This window comes from Micromys minutus (assembly GCF_963924665.1).
Source record: "Micromys minutus genome assembly, chromosome: 1".
NCBI lineage: Eukaryota > Metazoa > Chordata > Mammalia > Rodentia > Muridae > Micromys > Micromys minutus.
The window spans coordinates 182,109,080-182,131,327 of NC_137969.1; the positions used below are offsets into that span (position 1 = coordinate 182,109,080).

Sequence of the window (22,248 nt, forward strand, 5' to 3'; positions counted from 1 at the left end):
ATATAACCCTGGATGGCCTGGAACTTGCTACGCGAACCTCAAACCCTGAGAGACTCACCTGCCTTCCTCTGCCTCCTGCCTGCTGGGATTAAAGGCGAGTACTACTTACTAGACACAGCTAGATTTTCATTTTAAAGACTGTGTGTGCATTTAGGTGTACCACCGCCATAGCCAGGAGATGGCATTTTTAAATGCTTTGTAACTGGAATTAGAGGCAGTTTTGAACCATCTGAGGTAGGTGCTTGGAATTGAACATAGGTTCAGCCAGAGGCATGAGTGTTCTTAAGCACGAACCATCTCTCCAGCCTTTAAACTTTCATCTTAAATACAGCCAATTTATAAAAGCCATTGAAGGGCAAAGTTCTGACATAAAATAGAGATTAAAAAAATACACAGAGATAATATAGATAGATCTTAAAATATCAGCAATAATTCCTGTTATTACCATGCTTAAAGATAGTGAGGGCATTTTTATCGTTGAAACAAAGAAAACATTTTAAAAAATATATGTAAGGGTAAGATGCTTGGAGCATTAAGGCACTTGCTGCTAAGCATGGTAACCTCAGTTTGATCCCCGTGGGCAACATAGTGGAAGGAGAGAACCAACTGCTGTAAATTTTCCTCTGACCTTCACACACACCATGATACAGATGTGCCTGCCCCCTCTCAATAAATAAAAGTGTAATAAAATAAACAGTTTAATTACCTCAAACATTTTTAGGACAAATGATTTAAAAAGAAAAAAAAAAAACATTATCAAGGATATAGAAGAATTGGGTCTCTGCTACACTGTGTTGGGAGTGTGTGACAGCCATGGAGGGCATCCCTGAATCCTGGTCAGCAATCTTCTTCTACAATGTGCATTTAGAAGAATGAAATTAGGACCTCAAAGAGTTAACCTGCACTCCCACATCTACTGCTGCTGGGCTATTATTCAGAATAGCCTTGGGATGAAAAACAGCTCAACCTTCTGCTGAAAGGGAAGGGGATTAAGGTAAAGCTGCAGTTTACATACAATGGAATATTAATGGAGTATTAGTCTTGAAATATGCAGAAATTCCACAGTGTGACTTGGCTGAGCCATGCTAAATGAACTAAAACAGTCTTGACTGGGCCGGAACAGAAAGATTTTACTGGTGATGTAGCTAAAAAGCCAAACTCCTAGAAGCAGAGGGCAGAAAGCATTGAGTGCCAAGGCCTGGGGCAAGGGAAATAGAAGTCATTGGTCAGCGTGTAAAAGTTATGAGGCATAAGTAAATTCTAGAACTCTGCTGTGACGTACGCTGCTTGGAGTTACCAATGTGGTGGTGTACAAGCATTCATTGCCCAAGGCAAGCACAACCCACAGGGACTCTCTCTAGGTTCCTTCTTGAATGAGGTATAACTTGGCTGTGACAATGGTTTCATGGGCTTGTGTGTGTGTTTGTTCAAAATTATTCAGTTGTACATTTTATATGTACTTTTGTTGTTGTCGCTTTGTTCTTTCAAGACAGGGCGTCCTCTGTGTAGCCCTGGTTGTCCTGGGACTCTAGAGCAGGCTGGCCTCGAACTCACAGAAATCTGTCTCCCTCTGCAACCCAAGGACTGGGATCAAAGCCACCTGCCTGTACATTTTAAATGTGTGTAGTTGTTTGTGCATAAGTTACACCTTCATAAAAATGTTGGCAATCTGAGCTGGAGAGATGGCACACAGTTAAATTCACGGCTCTTGCAGAGGACTGCAGGTTTGTCCTGAGCACTCACACCTAACTGCTTAGAACCACCTGTAACGCCATCTCTTCTGGCTTTGGCCAGTTGTGCACACATGTATGCATACATATGTATGTATATATGTATCTGTACAAAAATCATATAAGAATAACATAAAAGGTAAGCACCTTTTACATAAAACATATTTTATGAATATTTAATTTTCCTGGATTACACATTTTAAAAAGTATATATATATATATATATATATATATATATATATATATATATATATATATATATCTCAACATTTAGAGGCTAGAAATGTAATCTAGTGAGTAGAGTATTTGACTTGCACACAGAAAACACTAAATTTGAACCCAGCACCACATAAAGTTCAGTAGTGGTGATAATGGTGGGAAGTTGTTACATGAGACTCTGTTTTTGAAAAGTGAAAGATATGAATAAGAAAATAAACATTTAGGTAAAAAGAGCACTTGAAAGTTAAAAATTGAAAAGCAGCCTTTAAAAACATGACAAGGGGCTGGAGAGATGGCTCAGCGGTTAAGAGCACTGACTACACTTCCAAAGTTTCTGAGTTCAAATCACAGCAACCACATGGTGACTCAAAACTATCTGTAATGGGATTCAGTGCCCTCTTCTGATCTGTCTGAAGACAGTTAGAGTGTACTCAGATAAATAAGATCTATAATAAATTTAAAAAAAACATGACAAGGGCTTGAGGAGAAATCTGAAAAGCTGTAGGAAGAGTGATGTGTGAAGAACAGAAAGGAAAATGGAGAAAAATGTAAGAAGGCTCACCACAGTTCAGCAGTTACATGTGTGGTTATGTGTCATAGGTGCATACATGTGTGTTTGTGTTTATGTACCTTACATGAGTGTATATGTGTGATTCTGAGTATATGTGTTTATTCCAGGAAGGGAAAAATGTACAGAAAAGAGGAAGAAATGAAAATGCTTAAGAAGAATTTCCTCAGATCACAAGGTTTTTGGATTGAAATATCCTCAAATTCAGCACCACAGATAAGAACAGGATCAGCTTTGTCTCTGCCACTCTGAGCAAGCACCCTGCCAAATAGAAGCTAAGGGAGAAGGAGTTTATTTTAACCCACGGGGGTAACAGGAAATTACAACGATTAGTCACGATACCTCCACAGTTAAGAGTAGAGAGAAATGAATGCGTGTCTGCTTGATGTTCCACTGGCCTTCTCCACTTCTGCAGGATTCTCCACCCCCTTCCCTCCCTCCCCCTTCCCCTGGGGTTGCTGTTGACTACAGTGAGCTGCATCTTCCCAGAACAATTTCCACAATGACTACAATCCAGCCACAACCACCGGTCAACCTTCCCAGGTCATTCTAGATGGAGTTAAGTGGATATCAAAACCAACCATCACACTACAACACATATCACTGTGACATGTCAGAACAGGTGAAGATGAGAAGAGTATGGGTGGCAGAATCTTTCACTCACGTGCACGTGTGCACGTGTGCTCACCTCTCCCCTCCCCCCTACACTTACCAGGATTCACGTTTCAGTGGATACATTTCGAAGTAAAAAAAAAAAAAATGAAGGGATACTATATCACCACCCCAAAATCTGCATGTGAAATAAGCCAAACTCTTGGTTGCATATATGAAGACTGAGCACATACAATCACAGGCATTCGAAACAAGAAAACACGGATGTCCTGCAAACCCTTATCCAGGTATATAATGGAGGAAAAAGAAAGAAGCATGCCAGGAGACAGAAGAGGGTCTTTGGATTTCCCCATGGTGGCGATGAAGGGGACTGGAGCTGCACACAGACACAAAAGGCCTCTCCAGGCTTCTAGAGGTCATTTCCCCCCCTCCCTTGAGCTTCCCCACACTCATATGAATAGCATCTCTTTTGTGAGCCGTAATCTTCTCTTATATAAAACTGCAAGCCATATTGGATTAGGGCCCACCCTTAATACCCCATTTAACTTAATTACTTCTAAATGCCCTATCTCTGATACAGCCAGGAGGGACCAGTGATCATAGCTTCTACATATGAATATGTAGAAGGGAGTCAGCCCTTAGGATGGAAAATCAAACAAGAACTCCAGGGAACCAGAAGGACAGTAAAGGACAAGTGGAGCATGGTTTAGTTCCGAAAAGCACACTTTGTCTTAACAATGTAATGACTGAATATTGATTTAACTGAAATTACACTACAACCGCATAAGGAGAAGTGGGGAAGGAAGTATGTGTGTGGCATAACGGGGAACAAGACGGGGAAAGAACTAAACCCGCATGTTCCTTAATGGAAACAACATAGCTTGTGCAAAAGAGAAAAATCAGGAAGCAAAGTACCAGTGGGAACTGGAAGGCTCATCTGAGGAGAGCCGATGGGGTGAGCTCCTGGGCCTGCTGCTAGTTCATAGAACTACCTAAGATTTTACTTTTACTATGTGAGTACAAAGTGCTATTAAAATTAAGAAAACACTTTTTAAAGGGGTAGAAGGCTGAATTTCCGTTTTTACTCTGCAGCTGCGTGAGCAAGTGCTCCCTCCATTAGTGCTTTACCTACCTCAGGGCATTGCTTTGCCAAGATGAACGTGAAGCGGTCAGGAGCACAGCATACTGCAGGAGCAGCTCCAGGGAGGTTCTGAGTCAATAAACAGGGACAGAAAAGTAGCTCTCCCGAGCTTTTGGCTCAACATCCATTCACTAAATAGTTGCTTGCTCTGGGGTATTCTGTCAGGAATCACTATTTCTTACATTTCTGTTCCTTTATTTTGCATGTATGTCTCTCTAAACATTAATAAAATTTTAGAGACACTGTAATTATTCAGAATTTGAACCTCTTCATAATTTCAAGACGTCCTTGGTCACTTCGAGCAGAAATTAGAGCTTACTTTTCGTCACACATAGTATTTGCTATCCCAGACTTTCAGTGAGTAGGCCGGGTCAGCTTCCAGACCAAGCCATTACAGTGTTCTGACCCGGTACTGCAATCAGGAATCAGCAAGGCAAAGCACCGGATTCTTTCTTATGGCAGCAGCGATGAGACAAGGTTGTCCACAGCAGCTGGAATAGTGGGAGTGTCGTCCTCTCTCGTGGCTGGTGCTGCAGATATCTACCAACATGGCAAGCTTAGGTTTCTGCTGCTGTCTCTGTGGAATCTCCTTCTGCCGTGTTTGGAAAGTTTTACCGTGCTTGCATCGAATCCTGAGAACTTTTTCAGACTTTAGTTTTAAACCTCATAGTATCTACCCGACATCATTTCAATCAGTACATTTTCTGCTGAAATCAGTAGGACAACACTTCTGGCCTTTTTTATTACTTAGATTGATGTCTACATGAAGAAAAGGTCCTACTGTGATGTCTAATGAACGGAAAACAACACATCAGCGTAGCAGAAATAAAATACAGAGGAAAACAACCCTGACTTAACTTTCCTCCAGTTTATAATTGATGCCCAAGTACATGTCATCTGTGATTCACTGATGACTTGGAATTCCTGCATTTATGAGAAAGTTGTAGGGTTTTAATTTATTCATTCCTCCATTGAATAGACAGCGGCAGGCTGCTGAAGTCTGTTGGCACAGTAGTGGGGTAAACAGACCGAAGTCTGGGCTTTGTTGTAGCAGTAGAGAAAAACTAAGTAAACACACACACACACACACACACACACACACACACGTAAACTGCACATTATGGTGTAAGTGGGATATGTGTGAAAAGGCTGATGAAAGAGCTGGCTTCCTAGGAGGGATAAGTGAAGGAGACAGGAGGCTAGTTGTAGTACCAGCACCTGGGATGAACTAGGGTTTGCTGGAGAGAGATGGGAGAGTGACGGAATGGCTGGAAGAGTTCCAGGGAGCAATAGCCAGGCACCGTTTGTGTAGTACCGGAAGTGACAGTAACAAGACGACATCTGGATTTTAAGCAGAGGAGCGACTTGTTTGTACATAGGTTTCCAAGGCCACAGGCTTTTTGTTGTTGTTTCGTTTTGCCTTTTTTTTTTTTTTTTTTTATAATCATATTGAGTGTTTTAGTGATCGGGTGGCAATGCTTCCCCTGACCCAACAAGTTACTGAGGATGGGACACAGCTTTGGTTTCAGTTCTTGGCAGGGAATGTCCTAGAGACCAGTGGGCAGGGCTGTGGCTACTGCTAAATGTCTTATGATGGCCAACTCTCACCATCAAGAGGAAGTCAGCTCAGGAAGTCAGTAGCATCATGGTTGAGAAACTGAGCAAAGACCCTGCCTCCGACAGCACTGGTTAGACAACATGGTGACAGTCTCAGAAAGTCTACAGTTGTGTGTAAAGTAAGCTCTTTATGTTTGATTATTGAAGTACCTTCTTTTTAAATTAAAATTAAATTGTTTTTAAGTCCTCGTGAAAGGTGAAAGGTTTCATCATGCGTCTGGCACATATGTATCACATTGCTAGGCTGATTAGTTGTTTGTGAGCTTGACACAAGCTAGCGTTATCTAGGAGGGAACATAAATTGAGGAAACACCTTCACAAGATTCTGCTGAAAGACCTATTCTTAATTAGGGATTGATGGGAAAGTACCCAGCTTATTGTAGGGGTGACATCCCTAGGGTGGTGGTCTTGGGTTCAATAAGAAAGCAGACTGAACAAGCCATGGAAAGCTTCCATCAGCTCTTGTCTTTCCTAGCTCTTAACATGGTGGCTCACAACTTCTGGAACACTAGTTCCAGATCTACTGTCCTCTCTTTGTCTCTGCCTGCACTGCATGCATGCAGACAGTGCATATATGTTGGCAAAAGACCCATATATGTAAATTTAAAAATATTTTAAAAGTCAAGACTAAATGCATGCTGTGCACATCTATGGTGCTCACAGTCATGCAGAGAGCTTTGTATTGGTTATTTCTGTTGATTTCCTTTCCTTTCCTTTCCTTTTTTTACATTTTAAACATTTGGCAAAATATTAGTCTTTCAACAAAGTTGACAAAGTAATATAGTTAATGTTGCCCTGAGGAAAGAGACATTCATCATAAGAGCACAAATTATGTGGGAGTCATATAGTTTACTTTGTTTATTAATGGCTTTTATATTCAGTATGGGAACTTTTAATTATTTTCTAGAAAAAGGTAAGGTGTTTCTAAATGGATAAGTGCATATATTCAAATTTATTACAAATAAATTGAGGGATAGCTCCCAAATGTCTGCATTGTGAGTACCCAGTCAACCATTAATCAGTAGAGAAGTCACGTTAGCTTCATTCACTAATTTCCAGGACCACTTAGAACATGTCAGGTGGGTTCACCTTTCGTATACACTTACACAGACTATATAAGTGTGTTCTTCGAGAAGAAGTGTGGACTTTAGAAAGTACCGAGTCCTTTGCACATAAGAAAAAGACAAGTGAGGAATTCTGTCTCTCCTCACACCCCCACCCTTTGAAAGGAAAGAATAAGATGTTGATAGGTATGACATCCTTTTCTTTCTGCAGAACGCCTCTGTAGATCAACCGCATGAAAAGTCATTGAGGGGCTAGGGGTCAAACAAGACTCACTTACAGACAGCCAGGAACACTCCCCCCCTACCGCCCAGTTTCCTAATCATGTCTCTCGCCTTAGACATGGTGCAACACTTTTATAAGTTCTCCCTTTCAGAAGTGACCAACACGAGGAGTCAGACTGGAAGCAAAGATGAGTCACTGTTACCTTGCCAATGACTGCCATCTTGGTTTTACTCAGACTTTGCATTCTATGACCCAGGATAATTTCTGGCAGGGCATCTAGGAGGCTTTTGGATTTGAATACCCATCAGTGGTGCACATACTTCCCATTTCAGTTGTTACTTGCTTGAGCACTGAAGGAATTCATATTTTTCCTTCTAGAAATTACTTCAAGGTAAGATACAGATTGATAATTATAGTTAATACTGAATGCAGATTCATTTTCCATTTTCACACAGTTTGCTAAGAAAAGGTAATGACACACTGAAATGTTTTCATAAACGTGGCTGTCTAAAATTCAGTGTTGTGAATATAGACTTTCACACAAAGGCAGCTCACTGTAAGGAAAAAGATTATCATCCTCCTGACAGTGGATGTTTGGAAATCTGAAAGGAAAAGGCTCAGGTAGATTTATCAATGTCTGTAAACAAAGTCCAGGCAGTTTCAAGTCACACTAAATATTAAAAGCCATCTTCTAACCAGTTAACTATACTTACTGCCTGGGTTTGAGTGTCAGTTGATCTTGCTATTTTGCTTGGGAAGAGCTGGGACCCTACACTGAGACCATACTGTAAAGGCAGGGTGGGAGAGACTCTTACTTCTAAACCACAGTCTCTAAAGGAAGATTTACATACCAGGCCTTTGGCATGGAGAACTATCCCTAGAGTTGAAGACTTGCTGACATCCTTTTCCTTTGACTAAAGGACAAAGATCTATGCATCCAAGGATTGAGTATGAGAAAGAACACATGTGAAAAGATCTATGCATCCAAGAACTTGAGTATGAGAAAGAACGTGTGTGAAAAGCTGATCTGTTCAAAGTTTTAATGTAAAACCCAAAACTTTGAGGTGATTAGAGGAAACATTGAAAATATATCTTAAGGCCGAGGCATATGTAACAATTTCCTGACTAGAACTAATAGCTCCAGAAATGTTAGCAAGAATTTACCAATAGGATTTAATGGAATAAGAAAGCCTCTGCAAACGAAAGAAACAATTAGGTAAAGAGACAGGCTGGAGTGGGAGAAAACTCTTGCCAACTATTCTACAGGAACCGGTATACAAAATATAAAGACTGAAACAAAATTAAACACCAAAAGAACAAATAATCTAATAAATAAATGATAAAATGAAGTGAGCCAGTCAGCCACATAATGTTGTTATATTAATCAAAAAAACAAAACAAACAAACAAAAACAAACAAATGAAAAAAAACAACAGAAACAACAGAGATATACTTACATACCCAAACTTACCTTGACATCATTCACAACATATGAATGGATAAGTGTGTGTGTGTGTGTGTGTGTGTGTGTGTGTGTGTGTGTAGTGGTGTTTTAGGTGGTGTATTAAGTCATCATAGGATGAACAAAATCATCCTATTTCAGAAAAACATTGGAGAGAACAGAGCATTGTTGTGCCAAATGAACTTTGACTAAATAGTAAGTGAGTGTTCTTATATGTGGGTTACAGAGTTGAAAAGCAAGTTATGAAAGCATGAGAAAAACTGTTTGGGATGAGAAGAGCAACCAGGAGGAGAGGCTGACTTGAAGAGGATAATGGGGTGTGAACATGTTAAATATACATATGAAGACATTATACTAAAACTGATAATTCTGTGTAATTAACATACACTAGTAAAATTTATAAATGCAATATTAATAAAAGAATGCAGACTTGAGACCCTTTAGAAAGTACATAGTGTCAAGGTCCAGAGACTTCAGTTACATGCAGCGTTTGGATAAAGGTGGGGTCAGGAACAGCAAGTAGAAAGAACCAGAACTGTAGAGTGGTTAGTTTTCAGTTGCTATGTCTAAATATTGGAGAAAATCAACTGAGAACAAGGCTTTATTTTAGCCCTGGGTTTCAGAGCTTTCATTCTGTTTTTAGTCTAGCTAAATTATGGCTGACAGTGAGGCAGAATATTTTAGGAGGAGCATGCGGCAGATGAGACTGCTCAGCATAGCCAGAATGCTAAGAGCGAAGGAGAGGCCATGGTTTAGACCTCAATGACACCAAGGACGAGGCTTCTGCTAGGCTTCACCTCCTAATGTTTCCATCACCCTTATTAGCACCACAGGCTGGTCACCAGGCCCTTCCCTGACCACAGGAGACAATGAAGGCCATGGTAGATGGAAAACATCACAAGAGACCCAACAGGGAAGCTTCCAGATGATGCAAAGAGTCAGGAGCCACCCTGGAAAACCTGATAGTGCTAGTGGATACAAAACAAAGACCTGTGTCTCCTTTGCTTCCATCAGCCTCCAAACCACCCCAGTCCACTCCAAACCTGCCTGGAGATATGGGTACAGACAGTTGCCACCGTACCGTCCCTGGAGAAGCCTGGAGTGGAGGTGAGGAGGCAAGAAAATGGACAACTGCTTCTCCCTATTTAATAAAGGAAGCAGATGGCCAGCTATGGTCATATCATTTCCACCAAATGTTTTGAAATGAGATTGCAATAAATGCCTCAACAAAGAGATGTAAATTTTATCTCACCAAGGCAGTGTGTGTGTGTGTGTGTGTGTGTGTGTGTGTATGCATGTGTTTCCATGCCTGTCAGTGTTTCATTTGTAAAAAAAGAATACTATATGAAAAATGTTTTCATTTATGAACTTGATCTAAAACATTGACTGAATGGGCTGTATTGTTTTGTATTACTAGGAAAGGAGTGACTGACAAAGCTTTCCTTCACAAAATGTGGGAGGCAGAAATATATCTGTGGTCAGATGGAATCTCACCTTGTTTTCCTCAATACACCAGATGTACCTACATCTGGTAGGTAGGTCTCTGATATCTCTATATTATACATATGTTTGTGTGTTTCTTATTTGAAGTTAAGCTTCACAAATAATACTTCATATTCTAGCTCCATTAAAGCATGAAATGAAGACACCTAAGTAACTTAAAGATAAAACATAACATTACCTTATTATGATGGAGCCACAGATATCTTAATTTTTTAAATCTAGAAAGATCAATAACCTCTGTTAGTTCCCTGGAAAGAAAAAAAAAACAAATATTAGCAACAAGTCACATGCTTATTGATAAGTCTGGCCATACTTCTAGGATAGTTTAGGGGAAACTGGCAAGGCCTCTCTATCTTTTCAGAATTGATGGTACACTTACATTCTAATTTCAGAAGGAACAGCATTTGATTTAAGTTTTTATTACCAGTAAATTTCAGTAGCTGAAATTTATATCTTATTATTGCAGAGTTTATTTCAATCTCATTTTAAAACATTTTGTTGGGCATTGAGAAGGAAGAAAAAATAAAATGAATGCTGGACTGTCAATTCAATGTGAAAAACTGATTATAATTATTACATTTCCCCCTTTTTTTTCTCCCTTCAAGTCTTCTTAAATACCCTTCCCAGCTTTCTCTCAAATTCATGGCTTCTTTTTTTAGTACTTGTTATTGCACACATATGAGGTGTGTGTGTGTGAGTGTGTGTGTGTGTGTGTGTGTGTGTGCATATATCTATATTTATAGTATATATTCAGTCCATACGTTACTTGTAAATGTGTTTTCAGGGCTGAACAACCAATTGGTGAGGTCTTTCCCGAGGAAGATGATGTCTCTACTCCCAGCTTTTTGCAGTGCCCTATAGTTGCTTGTGTGGAGTTAAGGCCTCATGGGCTTTCCCCATGCACTTCGGCATGTTTGTGTATATCATCCTTGTTTAGCTCCTGTTTGGACAGTCGTGTTGGTGAGACTTTATGAGTGGAGAGTCTGATGTTACTATGAGACACACTGTCACAGCAAACTTCAGATCCTCTAGCTATAACTGTCCTCCCATTCCTTCTACCACATTCCCTGAGCCTTAGAAGGGGAATGAAAACATCCCCACTGTACATGTATCCATTGGGATTGGGCTCCAAAATGCTGCATTTTAATTGGTTGTAGTTTTCTGTGGTGGCCTCAATCTGTTGCAAAGAGAGTTTCCATGGTAACGAGTGAAGACTACACTTCTCTGTTGGTATAAGGAGCATACTGGTAAATTGTTGTAAGAGATGGTAATTAGTAAGTCAGAGGTTGGAAACTCTTCTCCAATAACCATAGCTTCACTCGCATGCAGTACATAAGTACATAAACCTTGGTTTCCAGGACCAGGTACAAGTTTTCTACTTAAGAATCTTAAGAATCTTCTATTAACACATCTTAAGAATCTCCGCCATTACTGTACCCTTAGGGCTACCATTCGATGCTGGCTCATGAGCAGCACAGGGGAGAAAGATGGTTGTTTGCCTCTCTCCTTTGGACTCATACATGTTGCCTTCTGGTACTATAAAAGCTAGTCCTTAGGGAGTTCTAGGTTAGGGGTCCCTGGCTCTGCTTCTGAAGTGCATCTTGACTTATTTTATCTGTTGTGAACTGTCTGGTATAGGTGCTGCAGATTCAGGTCCCTGTAAGAGTATTATGTACTCTTAACTACTAAGCCACCTCTCTAGCTCATGACCTTAAAACATGTATGGCAAATTGCTACATTTCCTTACTCTTTTGTGTGTGTGTGTGTGTATGGGTGTATGCACATGTGTGTGCATGATTTTCTTGGAGTCGTTTGAAAATATGACTTATTGAGGGTCTCATTCCTGGATAGCTCTTCATGCATGGCTTCCAAACTCAAATATTTTCCTGCAAGTCATAATACTACAATCATACCTAAGGAGATTAAGTTTAACTCAGTAAAGTAAACCAGCAAATTATTCACATCCCTCTCCTCACCTACATTTCCTTTTTTAGTTTATTTCTTATTAATATTCACATATTACATTCAGTTGACCTATCTCCAGTCATTGTAAGTTTACATTTGTCAAAGTATGCCCCATTAACATATTTACATATTGAAAAGTCCTAGACAATTGGCCAGCAGAATGGCGCATATTCTTGATTCATCTCAATTTCTAATGGTTATATTCCAGATATCTCACTATATATATATATACACATAATACCTTACTGGCATTGGTGGGAAGTCTGTGCTACCTCAGAAGGTTAATGATGTCAGTTTGTCTCACTGCTGGCAAAATTAAGTTCTGCTATTTGTTTAGGGTCTGCCAGGTCTGTACTGTAAAAGTGTAAATTTTATAATAAAAACCTAATGTGTAGGGCCCAACTCTGACTCCACATGTGCCATCTTACTCCCCACAAAGGCATTGTCTTCAGTTGGTGACCCCTACCTGATTTGGGATTGGTCCTCATTCTTCTTACATTAAATAACTTTTCTTTCTACAAAGAGCATGTAGTCTTTGATTTCTCTTGCTTATTTCTCTTCTCCATCTTCTTTGGATTTGCATGCCCTTCCTCACACTGTTTGTTGGATACAACATATATGAGGCTTCTCCAAAGCAGCTTTCAATGGGAAGTGCACAGCACTAATGCATTCTCTCGGTGTGTAGTCTGCAGTCTGTTTTTGGGGGGGATTCTGGGAACATGGTGTATCTGACTCTGGCACTGGGCAGTGACGATAGTGTGTTAACCTCAGCTCTTTGTTGTCATAATTAAAAACAACCACTACTTCGAAGTATGATGATTTTGAAATTTTGGGATTTCAATTTGGAATTCACTTTGGAAATTTCCTATAAATTTTATCCCGTCAGTAAGTTATCAATGGGTCCGGTCATCCTTATCAGTTTTCTGATAGTAATGATATGGATGATGAACAGGGGTTATTACGTAAATGTAACACAGCAATTTGCTTTTTCAAAAAGGGCTCTTAAGCTGGAAACGTTTATTCTGCACACAAACCTGTCGTACAACAAGAATAAGCTGTTATATTTTAAGACGAGGCCAAGCAAGACTATGAGGTACAAATTTACTACTAATGATGCAATGACATCTGCTGACAATTACATGTCAGTGCCTGTTACATTGATAAGACACTGTCGTTGCAAGGGTCACAGGGACTTGAGCAAAGCTCACCTAGGTTATGCATATAGACTGTGAAGTTTTTTTTTTTTTTTTTTTTTTTTTTTTGGTCCCAACTCTGTTGTCTTCCATACAAGAAGACCACAGATCGCCTACAGCCAGAGGTCGATATTTCTAATTTTCCTGGTGCTCTTAAACTCATCCTTTCATCTCTCCACTCTTGGGATCAACACTATGCCATTGTCGGAGTTGCATAAGGCTTGTTGATGCAACATTTGACCGTATGAATTTTTATTATTATAAATCTCTCTGGTTTCTAGAAAGGCTCAAAGCAGGACCTGAACATATTAAACTTTTTTTGCTAGATATATTATATTCTAAAACATTTACTTATCTATGTATCCATTTGTTTATTTGTTTTTTTAAAGCCGAGGATAAAATTCACATCCATGCTGAGAAAGTGCTTTGCCAAGGATTTATACTCAATCAAGCATTGGTTTAAATTTCAAAAAAAAAAAAAAAAAAAAAAAAATTTCAATTGGAGCATTTCTTTATTATCTTACCAACAAGCAATGCTGAGCCCCTAAAAAGTACACATTTTTTCTCTGTAATAATAAGCTAAAATAAATATTTAATAGGGCCATAGAAATATGTTTATTAATGAATAATTTCTCAAACCACTGTAGACACAGTGATTAATTCATTGTTAAGCTCGGCTGTTTCATTAAAGTGTGTCTGGATTTCAAAGATTTTAAATAAATAAGTATATGCCATGCTTATTATGTAATAACACACAAATTATTTATGGCCAGTGAGGCCCAAGAAGGGGAAAAATAATCAAAATCCCAGGGCCAGTGAAATGGCTCAGGGTTAAAGGAAGTTGCAGGCAGAGCTAATGGCTTGAGTTTGATCCCTGAGTCCTGCATGGTGAAAGCAAAGAATTGATTCCCTGAAGTTCTTCTCTACCCAGCTCCCAATACAAAATTAATATAACAAGTTAATGAAGAGAAATAGCAATCCAGTGTTCGGCCATTTTGTTCCACTATCACCCATTACCAGAGAATGGGCTCTTTATAAAGCAAAGATTTGATGAGGCTCAGGGTAAGCACGAGACACAAGATGAATCTTTGTCTCTTCCTCGGATTCTGTTAGAGAGAAAGGATAATATCCTCCCCATTTTTTCTCTCATCAGAGTATGATCCTAACAGTGGCAGAGATATGATTTTATAGTGTGCGGTACCTAAATAGTAACTTACTTCTTTTGATGCTTAAAGAATTAATGGCCAATGGGGGAAATCCTGGTTGGCTGCAACTTCTGGATTATCTCTAGGATTCTAGGGGATTCTCATATATAGATCTCCCCACCCCCATGTACAAAGTACAAAACACAAGATTTGCTCCTGTTAACTATAGGACACATTCGTGCCTGGCATGGTGCTCACTAACTGGAAGGCCTGTGCTGGCCTCAAGGAGAACCCATGTTTCTAAGCACTGTGGTTATAGTAATACCTTTCCTGTCCTGACCCTGAAGATGAACACCAACAGAACCTACAGGAAGGTGACCAGCACTGGGAGGCACAGAGACATCCACAGTTCAGCCCTCAGGGTGGTGGAAGTGACGTGCTTTGCCTGAACAGAGGAAAGAAATACAGAGCGGTGGCCTGGCTGAACATGCATGGGTACGGAGTGATGCTGTTGCAGAAAATTCTCCTGCTCACTTTCTCTTGCTTATTTCCATCCTCAACATCAGAGGATGGATTGCTAAGTCCAAGGTCAGGATAACATCTGGTCCTCGTGCTCCATTATGACAAGGTGAAGGTGTGTGAGGGCTGGGGTGCAAATTCAGCCTGTCTTGGAGGCGACGGCATTAAGCCAGGAATGAAATGCAGAGTCCTCGTGGTCCAATCACCTCGCAGTGGTCTTTGTTTCTCAGCATTGCTGCATTAGGGATTTCATTTCTAGAGAACAAATCTGGGGGACACACATGAATCAGAGCAGTGTGGTTGCTATTAACCCGCAAACAGTGGCTGTGCCGAATGCCACGTATTGGCCAGTGGAAATACAATGTGGACAGAGTCAAACGGTACCCTTCACATCCTCTTCCTTATATCCTCTTATACCTGGACTCTGTCTCAGACACTGGGGTTTCTGTGTTCTATAGAACACTACCCTGATGTAAAGAAGAGGTTTTATGTTTGCTAAAAAAATTAAATTAAGTGTTTTTTAATGGGTTATAGCAAAAGAATTGTTTTTATAGTATAAAAACAATGGAGCATTATTCATCATCATCATTATAACTGAATGCTTACTATATACCAGATTTCTCTAGTTTCTAACTCACAGCAATCTTGTAAAAAGGTTGCATTATACAAGAGAATAATTATTATACAAGAGTAGGATTGCTAAATGAAGTAAAAGGTATCTAGTTAATATTTGCAGGTTTTGAAAAGTAACATATTGTCTGGGACATAATGATACTAAAATGTATATTCAGTGTCTTTCTAAAATTCATATTTACCTGGTATTTTGTTTATTTTTAAATGTGATAATCCTAGCAGGAAAGTTACATAACATGCCAAGACCATCTTGAGAGAGCCTGGCTCAATAACTTCTGCTTTTTAATCCATTTCAATGTATCAATGTCTTGCCTCCATTTTGCAATGTCTCCAGTGTAATTGGCAGACCCTCCTAAGTGGTAAAGGAACTAGACTGTGGTCACCTGCCCATTCAGCTCTTAAAGAAGGTGTAACAGAAAATATGGTGCCTCTATAAAATATTGTAAAATGGTACTCTTCTGTGTTGTTTTTTTTTTTTTTTTTTTTTTTTTTTTGTCCGTGAAGAAAACTTACTTTTTAGAAAGAAACAGTTCCAAGACATCAACATCCCTCTTGTGGCCACATATCTTTAGCTGATCTTCAACTGCCTGATAACATATAATTAATCTGTCAAAGTACATTCCAATGAACAAAAATACTGAGACATTTGCAGTCAATAACAATATGTCTACAAGAAGATCAAAAGAAAGGTGAATATGAAGGCAACCACTCTAATTGATAAATTCCAACACTACAATTATACATTATTTACTCATCTTTGTGGTGGAAACTCATTATTTTTAACTCTAGGCACAGATGTGTAAATAACTTTTAACCAGAGAGGGGAAAAATACGAATATGTATAAACACCACGATTACGTTAATTCGCTATGAGGTAGACTATTTCTTCTCTTTAACAATTATTCTAAAATGTCCTTTCATAAATGAAGAATTAGTGTTGGACAGGGTTCTGTATTTACAGAAAGCACCTAAAGCCAGGTTAGAGGTAGGAGTAAAATATAATGTGTGTTTTAGAGATGTTCTTTTAGTGGCCCACTGTAGTATGCTCAGCCTCAGTAAGTTCCACACGAGTATCAAACAAGGGACTAAATGTCATTTTTCTTTGAGTAAATTAACACAGTGTCTGTTTCCTTGCCACAGGCTTTGTTTTAAAACTACAGGCCTGGCAACAGCTATAACACTTCTTGGTTTTCTTTAATAATTACCAAATGAACAGTTGTAGGCCACCTGACTGAGAGTAATAGTGAATAATTACAGCCTGTCTATAATTGGCCATGACCGTGTAGAGCTAACAAGACATAACAAAAGTGACGGGGTCACCCGCGCAGTTCTGGGGCCCACAAACATTGTAATTATCAGAGTCAAAACAATCAGAGATTTGGGGTGTGGATTTGTGGTGGGTGGTAAAACTGCAGAGTCAGAGAGTGGTTTCCAAGGTTTTGAGAGAGGATTGACTTCAGGTAGAGAACTTGAAGACGGTAGAGTACGCAGGAACGTAGGAGTAAATCTCCTAGTGGCTCAGGCTTGAGTCTTCCAGTACTCGGATTTTATTCCACAAACCAAATCTGGGAAAAATTCATTGTGTCAGGCTTGGATGTTCTTACCTGGGTATTTCATCTTAAGCATCTAAACTCTCAGCCTAAATAGAGTCAGTCAAAATGCTGCAAACTGACTGAGAGCCAAAGTAGAATTAAATTTTTATTCTGTTAAAGTTATGATGATGTTTTTAACTTGATCCAGCCATTGCTACTCAAACACAGTGAAGTTTTCACAGAGAAATGTATTCTGTTTAATCTCAACATACTTCTCTGTGGCTATGAAACACTCCTTATAATTGGAATATGGATTAAGGCATGTCCCCATAGTGGAATAGTTGTCCAAGAGTTTAAAAATATAGCAGAGGGTATGATGGTCAATTATATATGTGAATATGACTGAGCTAAGAGATGATCAGATAGCTGTTAAAACATCATCTGCTAGAGTTGGTGAGTGTGTCTCCAGAAGAGACTGGCATTTGAACCGGCAGTCTGAATAAAGAAGGTGGTTCTTGGTGGTATGGTGTGTACCACCCAAGCCACTGAGTGCTGAAAACAGAACAGAAAGTCCAAGATAGTGGGGCTGGATGCTCATCTTCCGCTTTCCCCACACAACCTCATTCCCAGACATCAGCCACAGGCCTTGAACAAGAGCAAGGCCATGGCCTTGCTCAGACTTCCAGCTTGCTAATAACAGCTTCTGAGAGGTCCAGTCCTTCCTTCCCAGGTAAGCCAACCTCTCTTAGTAAATCTGGGCCTATGCTTATGCCTTTTGCTGGCTTTGTTTTTCCTGGAGACTAGGGAATTGAGACATTCACTTTTAAGTAAAATGTTAATTTGAATGTAATTTGTGTAAGTCAACATTATCTGTTTTCTTAAAAAAAAAATTGATACATACAAAATGTACATACTAATAACAAAAGCCATCATGTGATTGAGGAAGTTTTACTTTCTAGAATCATATATCTGAATGTATATACATTACATATAAAATAGATGGAGTATGTGTGTGTGTGTGTGTGAGAGAGAGAGAGAGAGAGAGAGAGAGAGAGAGAGAGAGAGTCTGTTGCGATAGAGTCTTGCTATATGTTACACAGGCTGATCTTGAACTCCTGGGTGAATGCGATTCTCCTTCTCAGCTCTCTGAATAGCTGCTGGGTGCTGTTGGCAATGACAGCGTGCTGAGCTCAAGGTAGTTCATTTTGAAGTACTTGAATATTTTATAATAAACATGTATTAACTTGACAACCAGAAAGTATTATGCATTTTCAAAATTTTAGCCACAGAAAAAATATTTAACATTTTAATAATTTTAGAAAAGTACAGAATGAATAGGAAAATTGAAAATATCACCATAAATTGCAAGCCCCTGGCACAACGAATCATTTTCACAGCTTTGATCATGACATGTTCCTTTTCATCCAATAATTATGTGTCACTCCAGTACAAAAGTTTGAATATCAAAGTGCCACAAAGTGTGCTGTGATCTTTTTGGTTTCATTGAGCCATGGTAGGCAGTTCTGAACTCTAGCCCCTCTAGTGGTTCACTAGCATATGACCCTTCATTTAAGAGGTCTTCCAGCAGCCTTCCTTGATGATTTTGCATTGTGTTAAAACACACACACACACACACACACACACACACACACACACACACACATACACACTTCAACAGTTTTGCTATTTTCAAATTTATGGCTCTGTAGGATTATGGATATTCTCAAGGATTTGCATCTACACTGCCTTATAACCACCAGCACTGACTTCTTCCAGAACTTTCCACTCTTCACATGTTCCCCCTGCCCCAAACCCTGGCAGGCAGGTATCACTCTGTTTCCTGGTTCTATGAGAGTATCTTCTATGGACCTCTGCATCACTTGGCCATGTATGGGTGACTGGTCCATTTTAGAAGGTCTTTAGGATTTATGGAGTAGTATGTATCAGAAACTCACTTTGTAAAGCTCAGCGACATTCCATTGCATCTAATACTTACAAGGGTGACAAGTGGGTAGATGCCCTATCAGTTATGGCCAATAACACAACTGTGACCACAGGTGTACAAAGATCTATGCAAGCCTCTGCCTTCCTCTTTGCTTAGGTAAAGGTGCAGAAATAATGCAGTAATTCTAATCACTTTTTTTAAAAGAAAGTTTTATGTCATTTTCTATGACAGGACAGACATGGCAGGCATTTTCTAAAAAGGAATATTTTAAAAACAGTAGATCTACACACAGTCACCCAGCCTCCTACTGAAACTCCTGGACATGCTTAGTTCAGGCAGTGACTATCCTGCACCTTAACCTGGTCAAACTAGGGGTAAATTTGGTAGAGATGCCTGCCATCTATGACCAGATCTCTAGGAGTCAGTAAGGGACATCTAATGAGATACAAGAAGGTGGCTACTAGTAAATGCTGTAAGAAAGGGAAGACATACCGTAGCAAAGATAGAGGAAGAAGAAATTCTGTTCTTCTGAGTGACAAGGGCAGGATCAGGGGTCTGGGCTTAAAGAAAGACAAGAAAAGAACCAGGACTTTGATGGAAGGAAGGACTGGTTACTCAGAGCACAGAGAGTAAACAGGGCAAGGGACCAGCACTGGGCAGCTCTGAGCACAAAGGAAAGGCCACGGAAAGCAATTAGGAGATACATTTAAAAAGGTGGTTGGGAATCATATCATGAGTGTTTACTTTGTAATGTAGATTTGGGAGTGTGCACTTAATTAGTGTCCAAATAAAACGTTTATGGGCTTCAATAACTATAACTGAAAAACCACATATTTTTTGGTAAACTGTCACTTGACATATAATAAGGGCAACAGGGAGGCACAGGCAACGGTAGCAATGATGTCATGATGCTGACAACATTGTGGTGGCTTGCTTGAGGAAGAGAAGAGCACCTGGAAGGAGGACGCCCCCAGCTGTGAAAAACTTGATATGTAGGTCTTGACACTACAGGTCAAGGTGTCCGGAAGAAACCTGCTCGTGATTCAACCTGGATCCCATCAGAATTACTTGGTGAAGCACTCCAACCCAAAGCAGCGAAACGGTCACATGTAAGGTCATGAGAACGCAGGAGGGAACCAGGGTGAGGAGGGAGAGGACACAGGAAGAGAAAGCGCTGCCACCGCGTGAAGCCAGGTGGGAATTGTAAGCAAGTAGAATTTAAGGTGTGCAGTATTGTACCGAGCGGAAGCCGTTGTTACTCGGGGAATGGTGTTGGATTTGGGAGCTATTTCACCAGCTTGCTGGGGGAGTGAGGTGCTCTGATTTCAATTTAATGGGAATGTTATCAAGAAAATGAAAATAATCCAATACACACTCTCGATGGGCACGGTTTCTCGCAGCTCGTTGTCTCAAATCTTCGATCCAGGGAGTTAATGTTTTAAAATAGCAGAGTGGTTAAGTAGTGCACTAAAATCTACCAAAGGAAACACCTTTGATGATCATCAATTCCTGCATCCCCATGCAACACAGCCCGCCCGCCCCAGTTAGGATTTAGAGTGGATCCCTAACCGTCCCCAAACTGTCACCGTGACTGTCTATCTGCAGCTTAGCCAGAGGGCGTTTAGCTCTGCAAACACCCCCTTACCGGAACCCCTGGGGCATCCTCTAGGAGAGCAGTGTTGTGTTAAACCTCTTTCTACTCCAAATGAACTTAGGTCCAAGGCTGTTGACCTAGCAAGGGAGGTACCTCTTACCTTCAGACTGCTTGGCACAACATTTTCTGACGCTTTCTGCAGTTTAGTGCATGGAAAGACTGGCAAGGAGGACTTCCGGTTTCTGGACATCAAGAAAACGATGGCAGCGAGGGGTACCAATAGCCCACTGGGCTGGCCAAGGCCGCATCCTTCACTTTCTACCTTTTTGTCCACTAAAGGCCAAAGTAAATCAGGCAAGCTCTGAAGGCAAACCCTGACTTCTGTGACGTTTACTCTGGTACATCACACAGCACCTTCTGTGTCCTGTTTCTAGCGGGCTGTGCAGGTCATGACTCACAGAGAGGTCGTCTATGTGTCAGAGACCAGGAGTGGGTGGGTCTGAGGGTCAGAGCAAATAGTCACCCAGCAATCACTTCAGACTCATAGCATGAGCACCTCTTATGGAAATGAAGTCTCCCTGTAGGCTGCCCGCAGCTGCACAATCGAGAAGTGAGGCCTTCTCTGCTGAGTCTCAGGGGATCCCTACGCAAATGGAAAAACCAGGACTTCATTCTTACATAAAATTTGGTATTTTACTCATCGTGGATTATTATTTTGTCCCAATTTTGATTTGAAATCAGAGGGTTCAGATATTTATTTCAAATGCTGAGGTTTGGGTACCCCTAATATATCTGTTTGCTCCAATGTCTCATCATACACCCATACCTAGGATGGAGAGTCAGGCTGGCGGTATTCTCAAGATTCCAACCGCACAGGAAGTAGAACTTGCTGCTCACTGCATGGGCTAACAGTGAGTAAATGAATGTTTCCTCTGGCAAATCTAACAGAACTTTTATGTATGTATGTATGTATGTATATATGTATGTATGTATGTATATATGTATGTATGCATGTATGTATGTATGTATGTATGCATGTATGCATGCATGCATGTATGTATGATATTGGTTGCTATGTGTGTTAGCTGCAATGGAACCAGTCACATTGAATTCTCTGCAGCCTCTTTTCTGTAAACCACGATTCTCTCCGCTGGGGTACATGGGGGAACTTTAAAACCAGGATCCAGTTTGTGGTGTCTCTTTTTCTCGAAGGACTTTATCACTACATTCAAAAATATTGATTGAACGGAATGAAGTGGTTTCTGGTCTATACTTTGGAACCTGATATTTAGAAATCAAATGTAGCTTCCTAAAATGGATCCGGCTTCTAAGCATTTAAAAATGGTGTTAGACTAGTTAGAGCATTGGAGATGGTCTCCATTGAGGAATCAAGAGCTTGGGGCTGGAATTAACACAGAGGTTGTAATCCCCTGAAAACTGTTGTTTAAATGGTTATTCTGCCAGAAATAAAATGACAGATAGAGCTCATTAAAGAAGTTCTTAAAAGGTGCATAAAATAATTTACTGACCTGTCTTCTATTTTTCCACTTAATATGTATTACAGCATTTCAGATGTTAATATG

At 40.0% G+C, this 22,248-nt stretch overlaps 1 protein-coding gene across 1 annotated transcript in view; it reads right to left on the reverse strand.

Annotated features, from left to right (window-relative positions):
* LRRC72 (leucine rich repeat containing 72) overlaps nucleotides 1–20,915 on the reverse strand; it is a gene marked incomplete at both ends in the record, with an annotated part of 43,783 nt that extends 22,868 nt beyond the window's left edge. Inside the window, 3 exons of the mRNA XM_080925622.1 lie at nucleotides 10,318–10,387; nucleotides 16,108–16,181; nucleotides 20,826–20,915. Coding sequence (XP_080781748.1) covers nucleotides 10,318–10,387; nucleotides 16,108–16,181; nucleotides 20,826–20,915 — 234 coding nt within the window. The remainder of the gene's footprint in view (nucleotides 1–10,317; nucleotides 10,388–16,107; nucleotides 16,182–20,825) is intronic.
* Nucleotides 20,916–22,248: the final 1,333 nt, after the last annotated feature.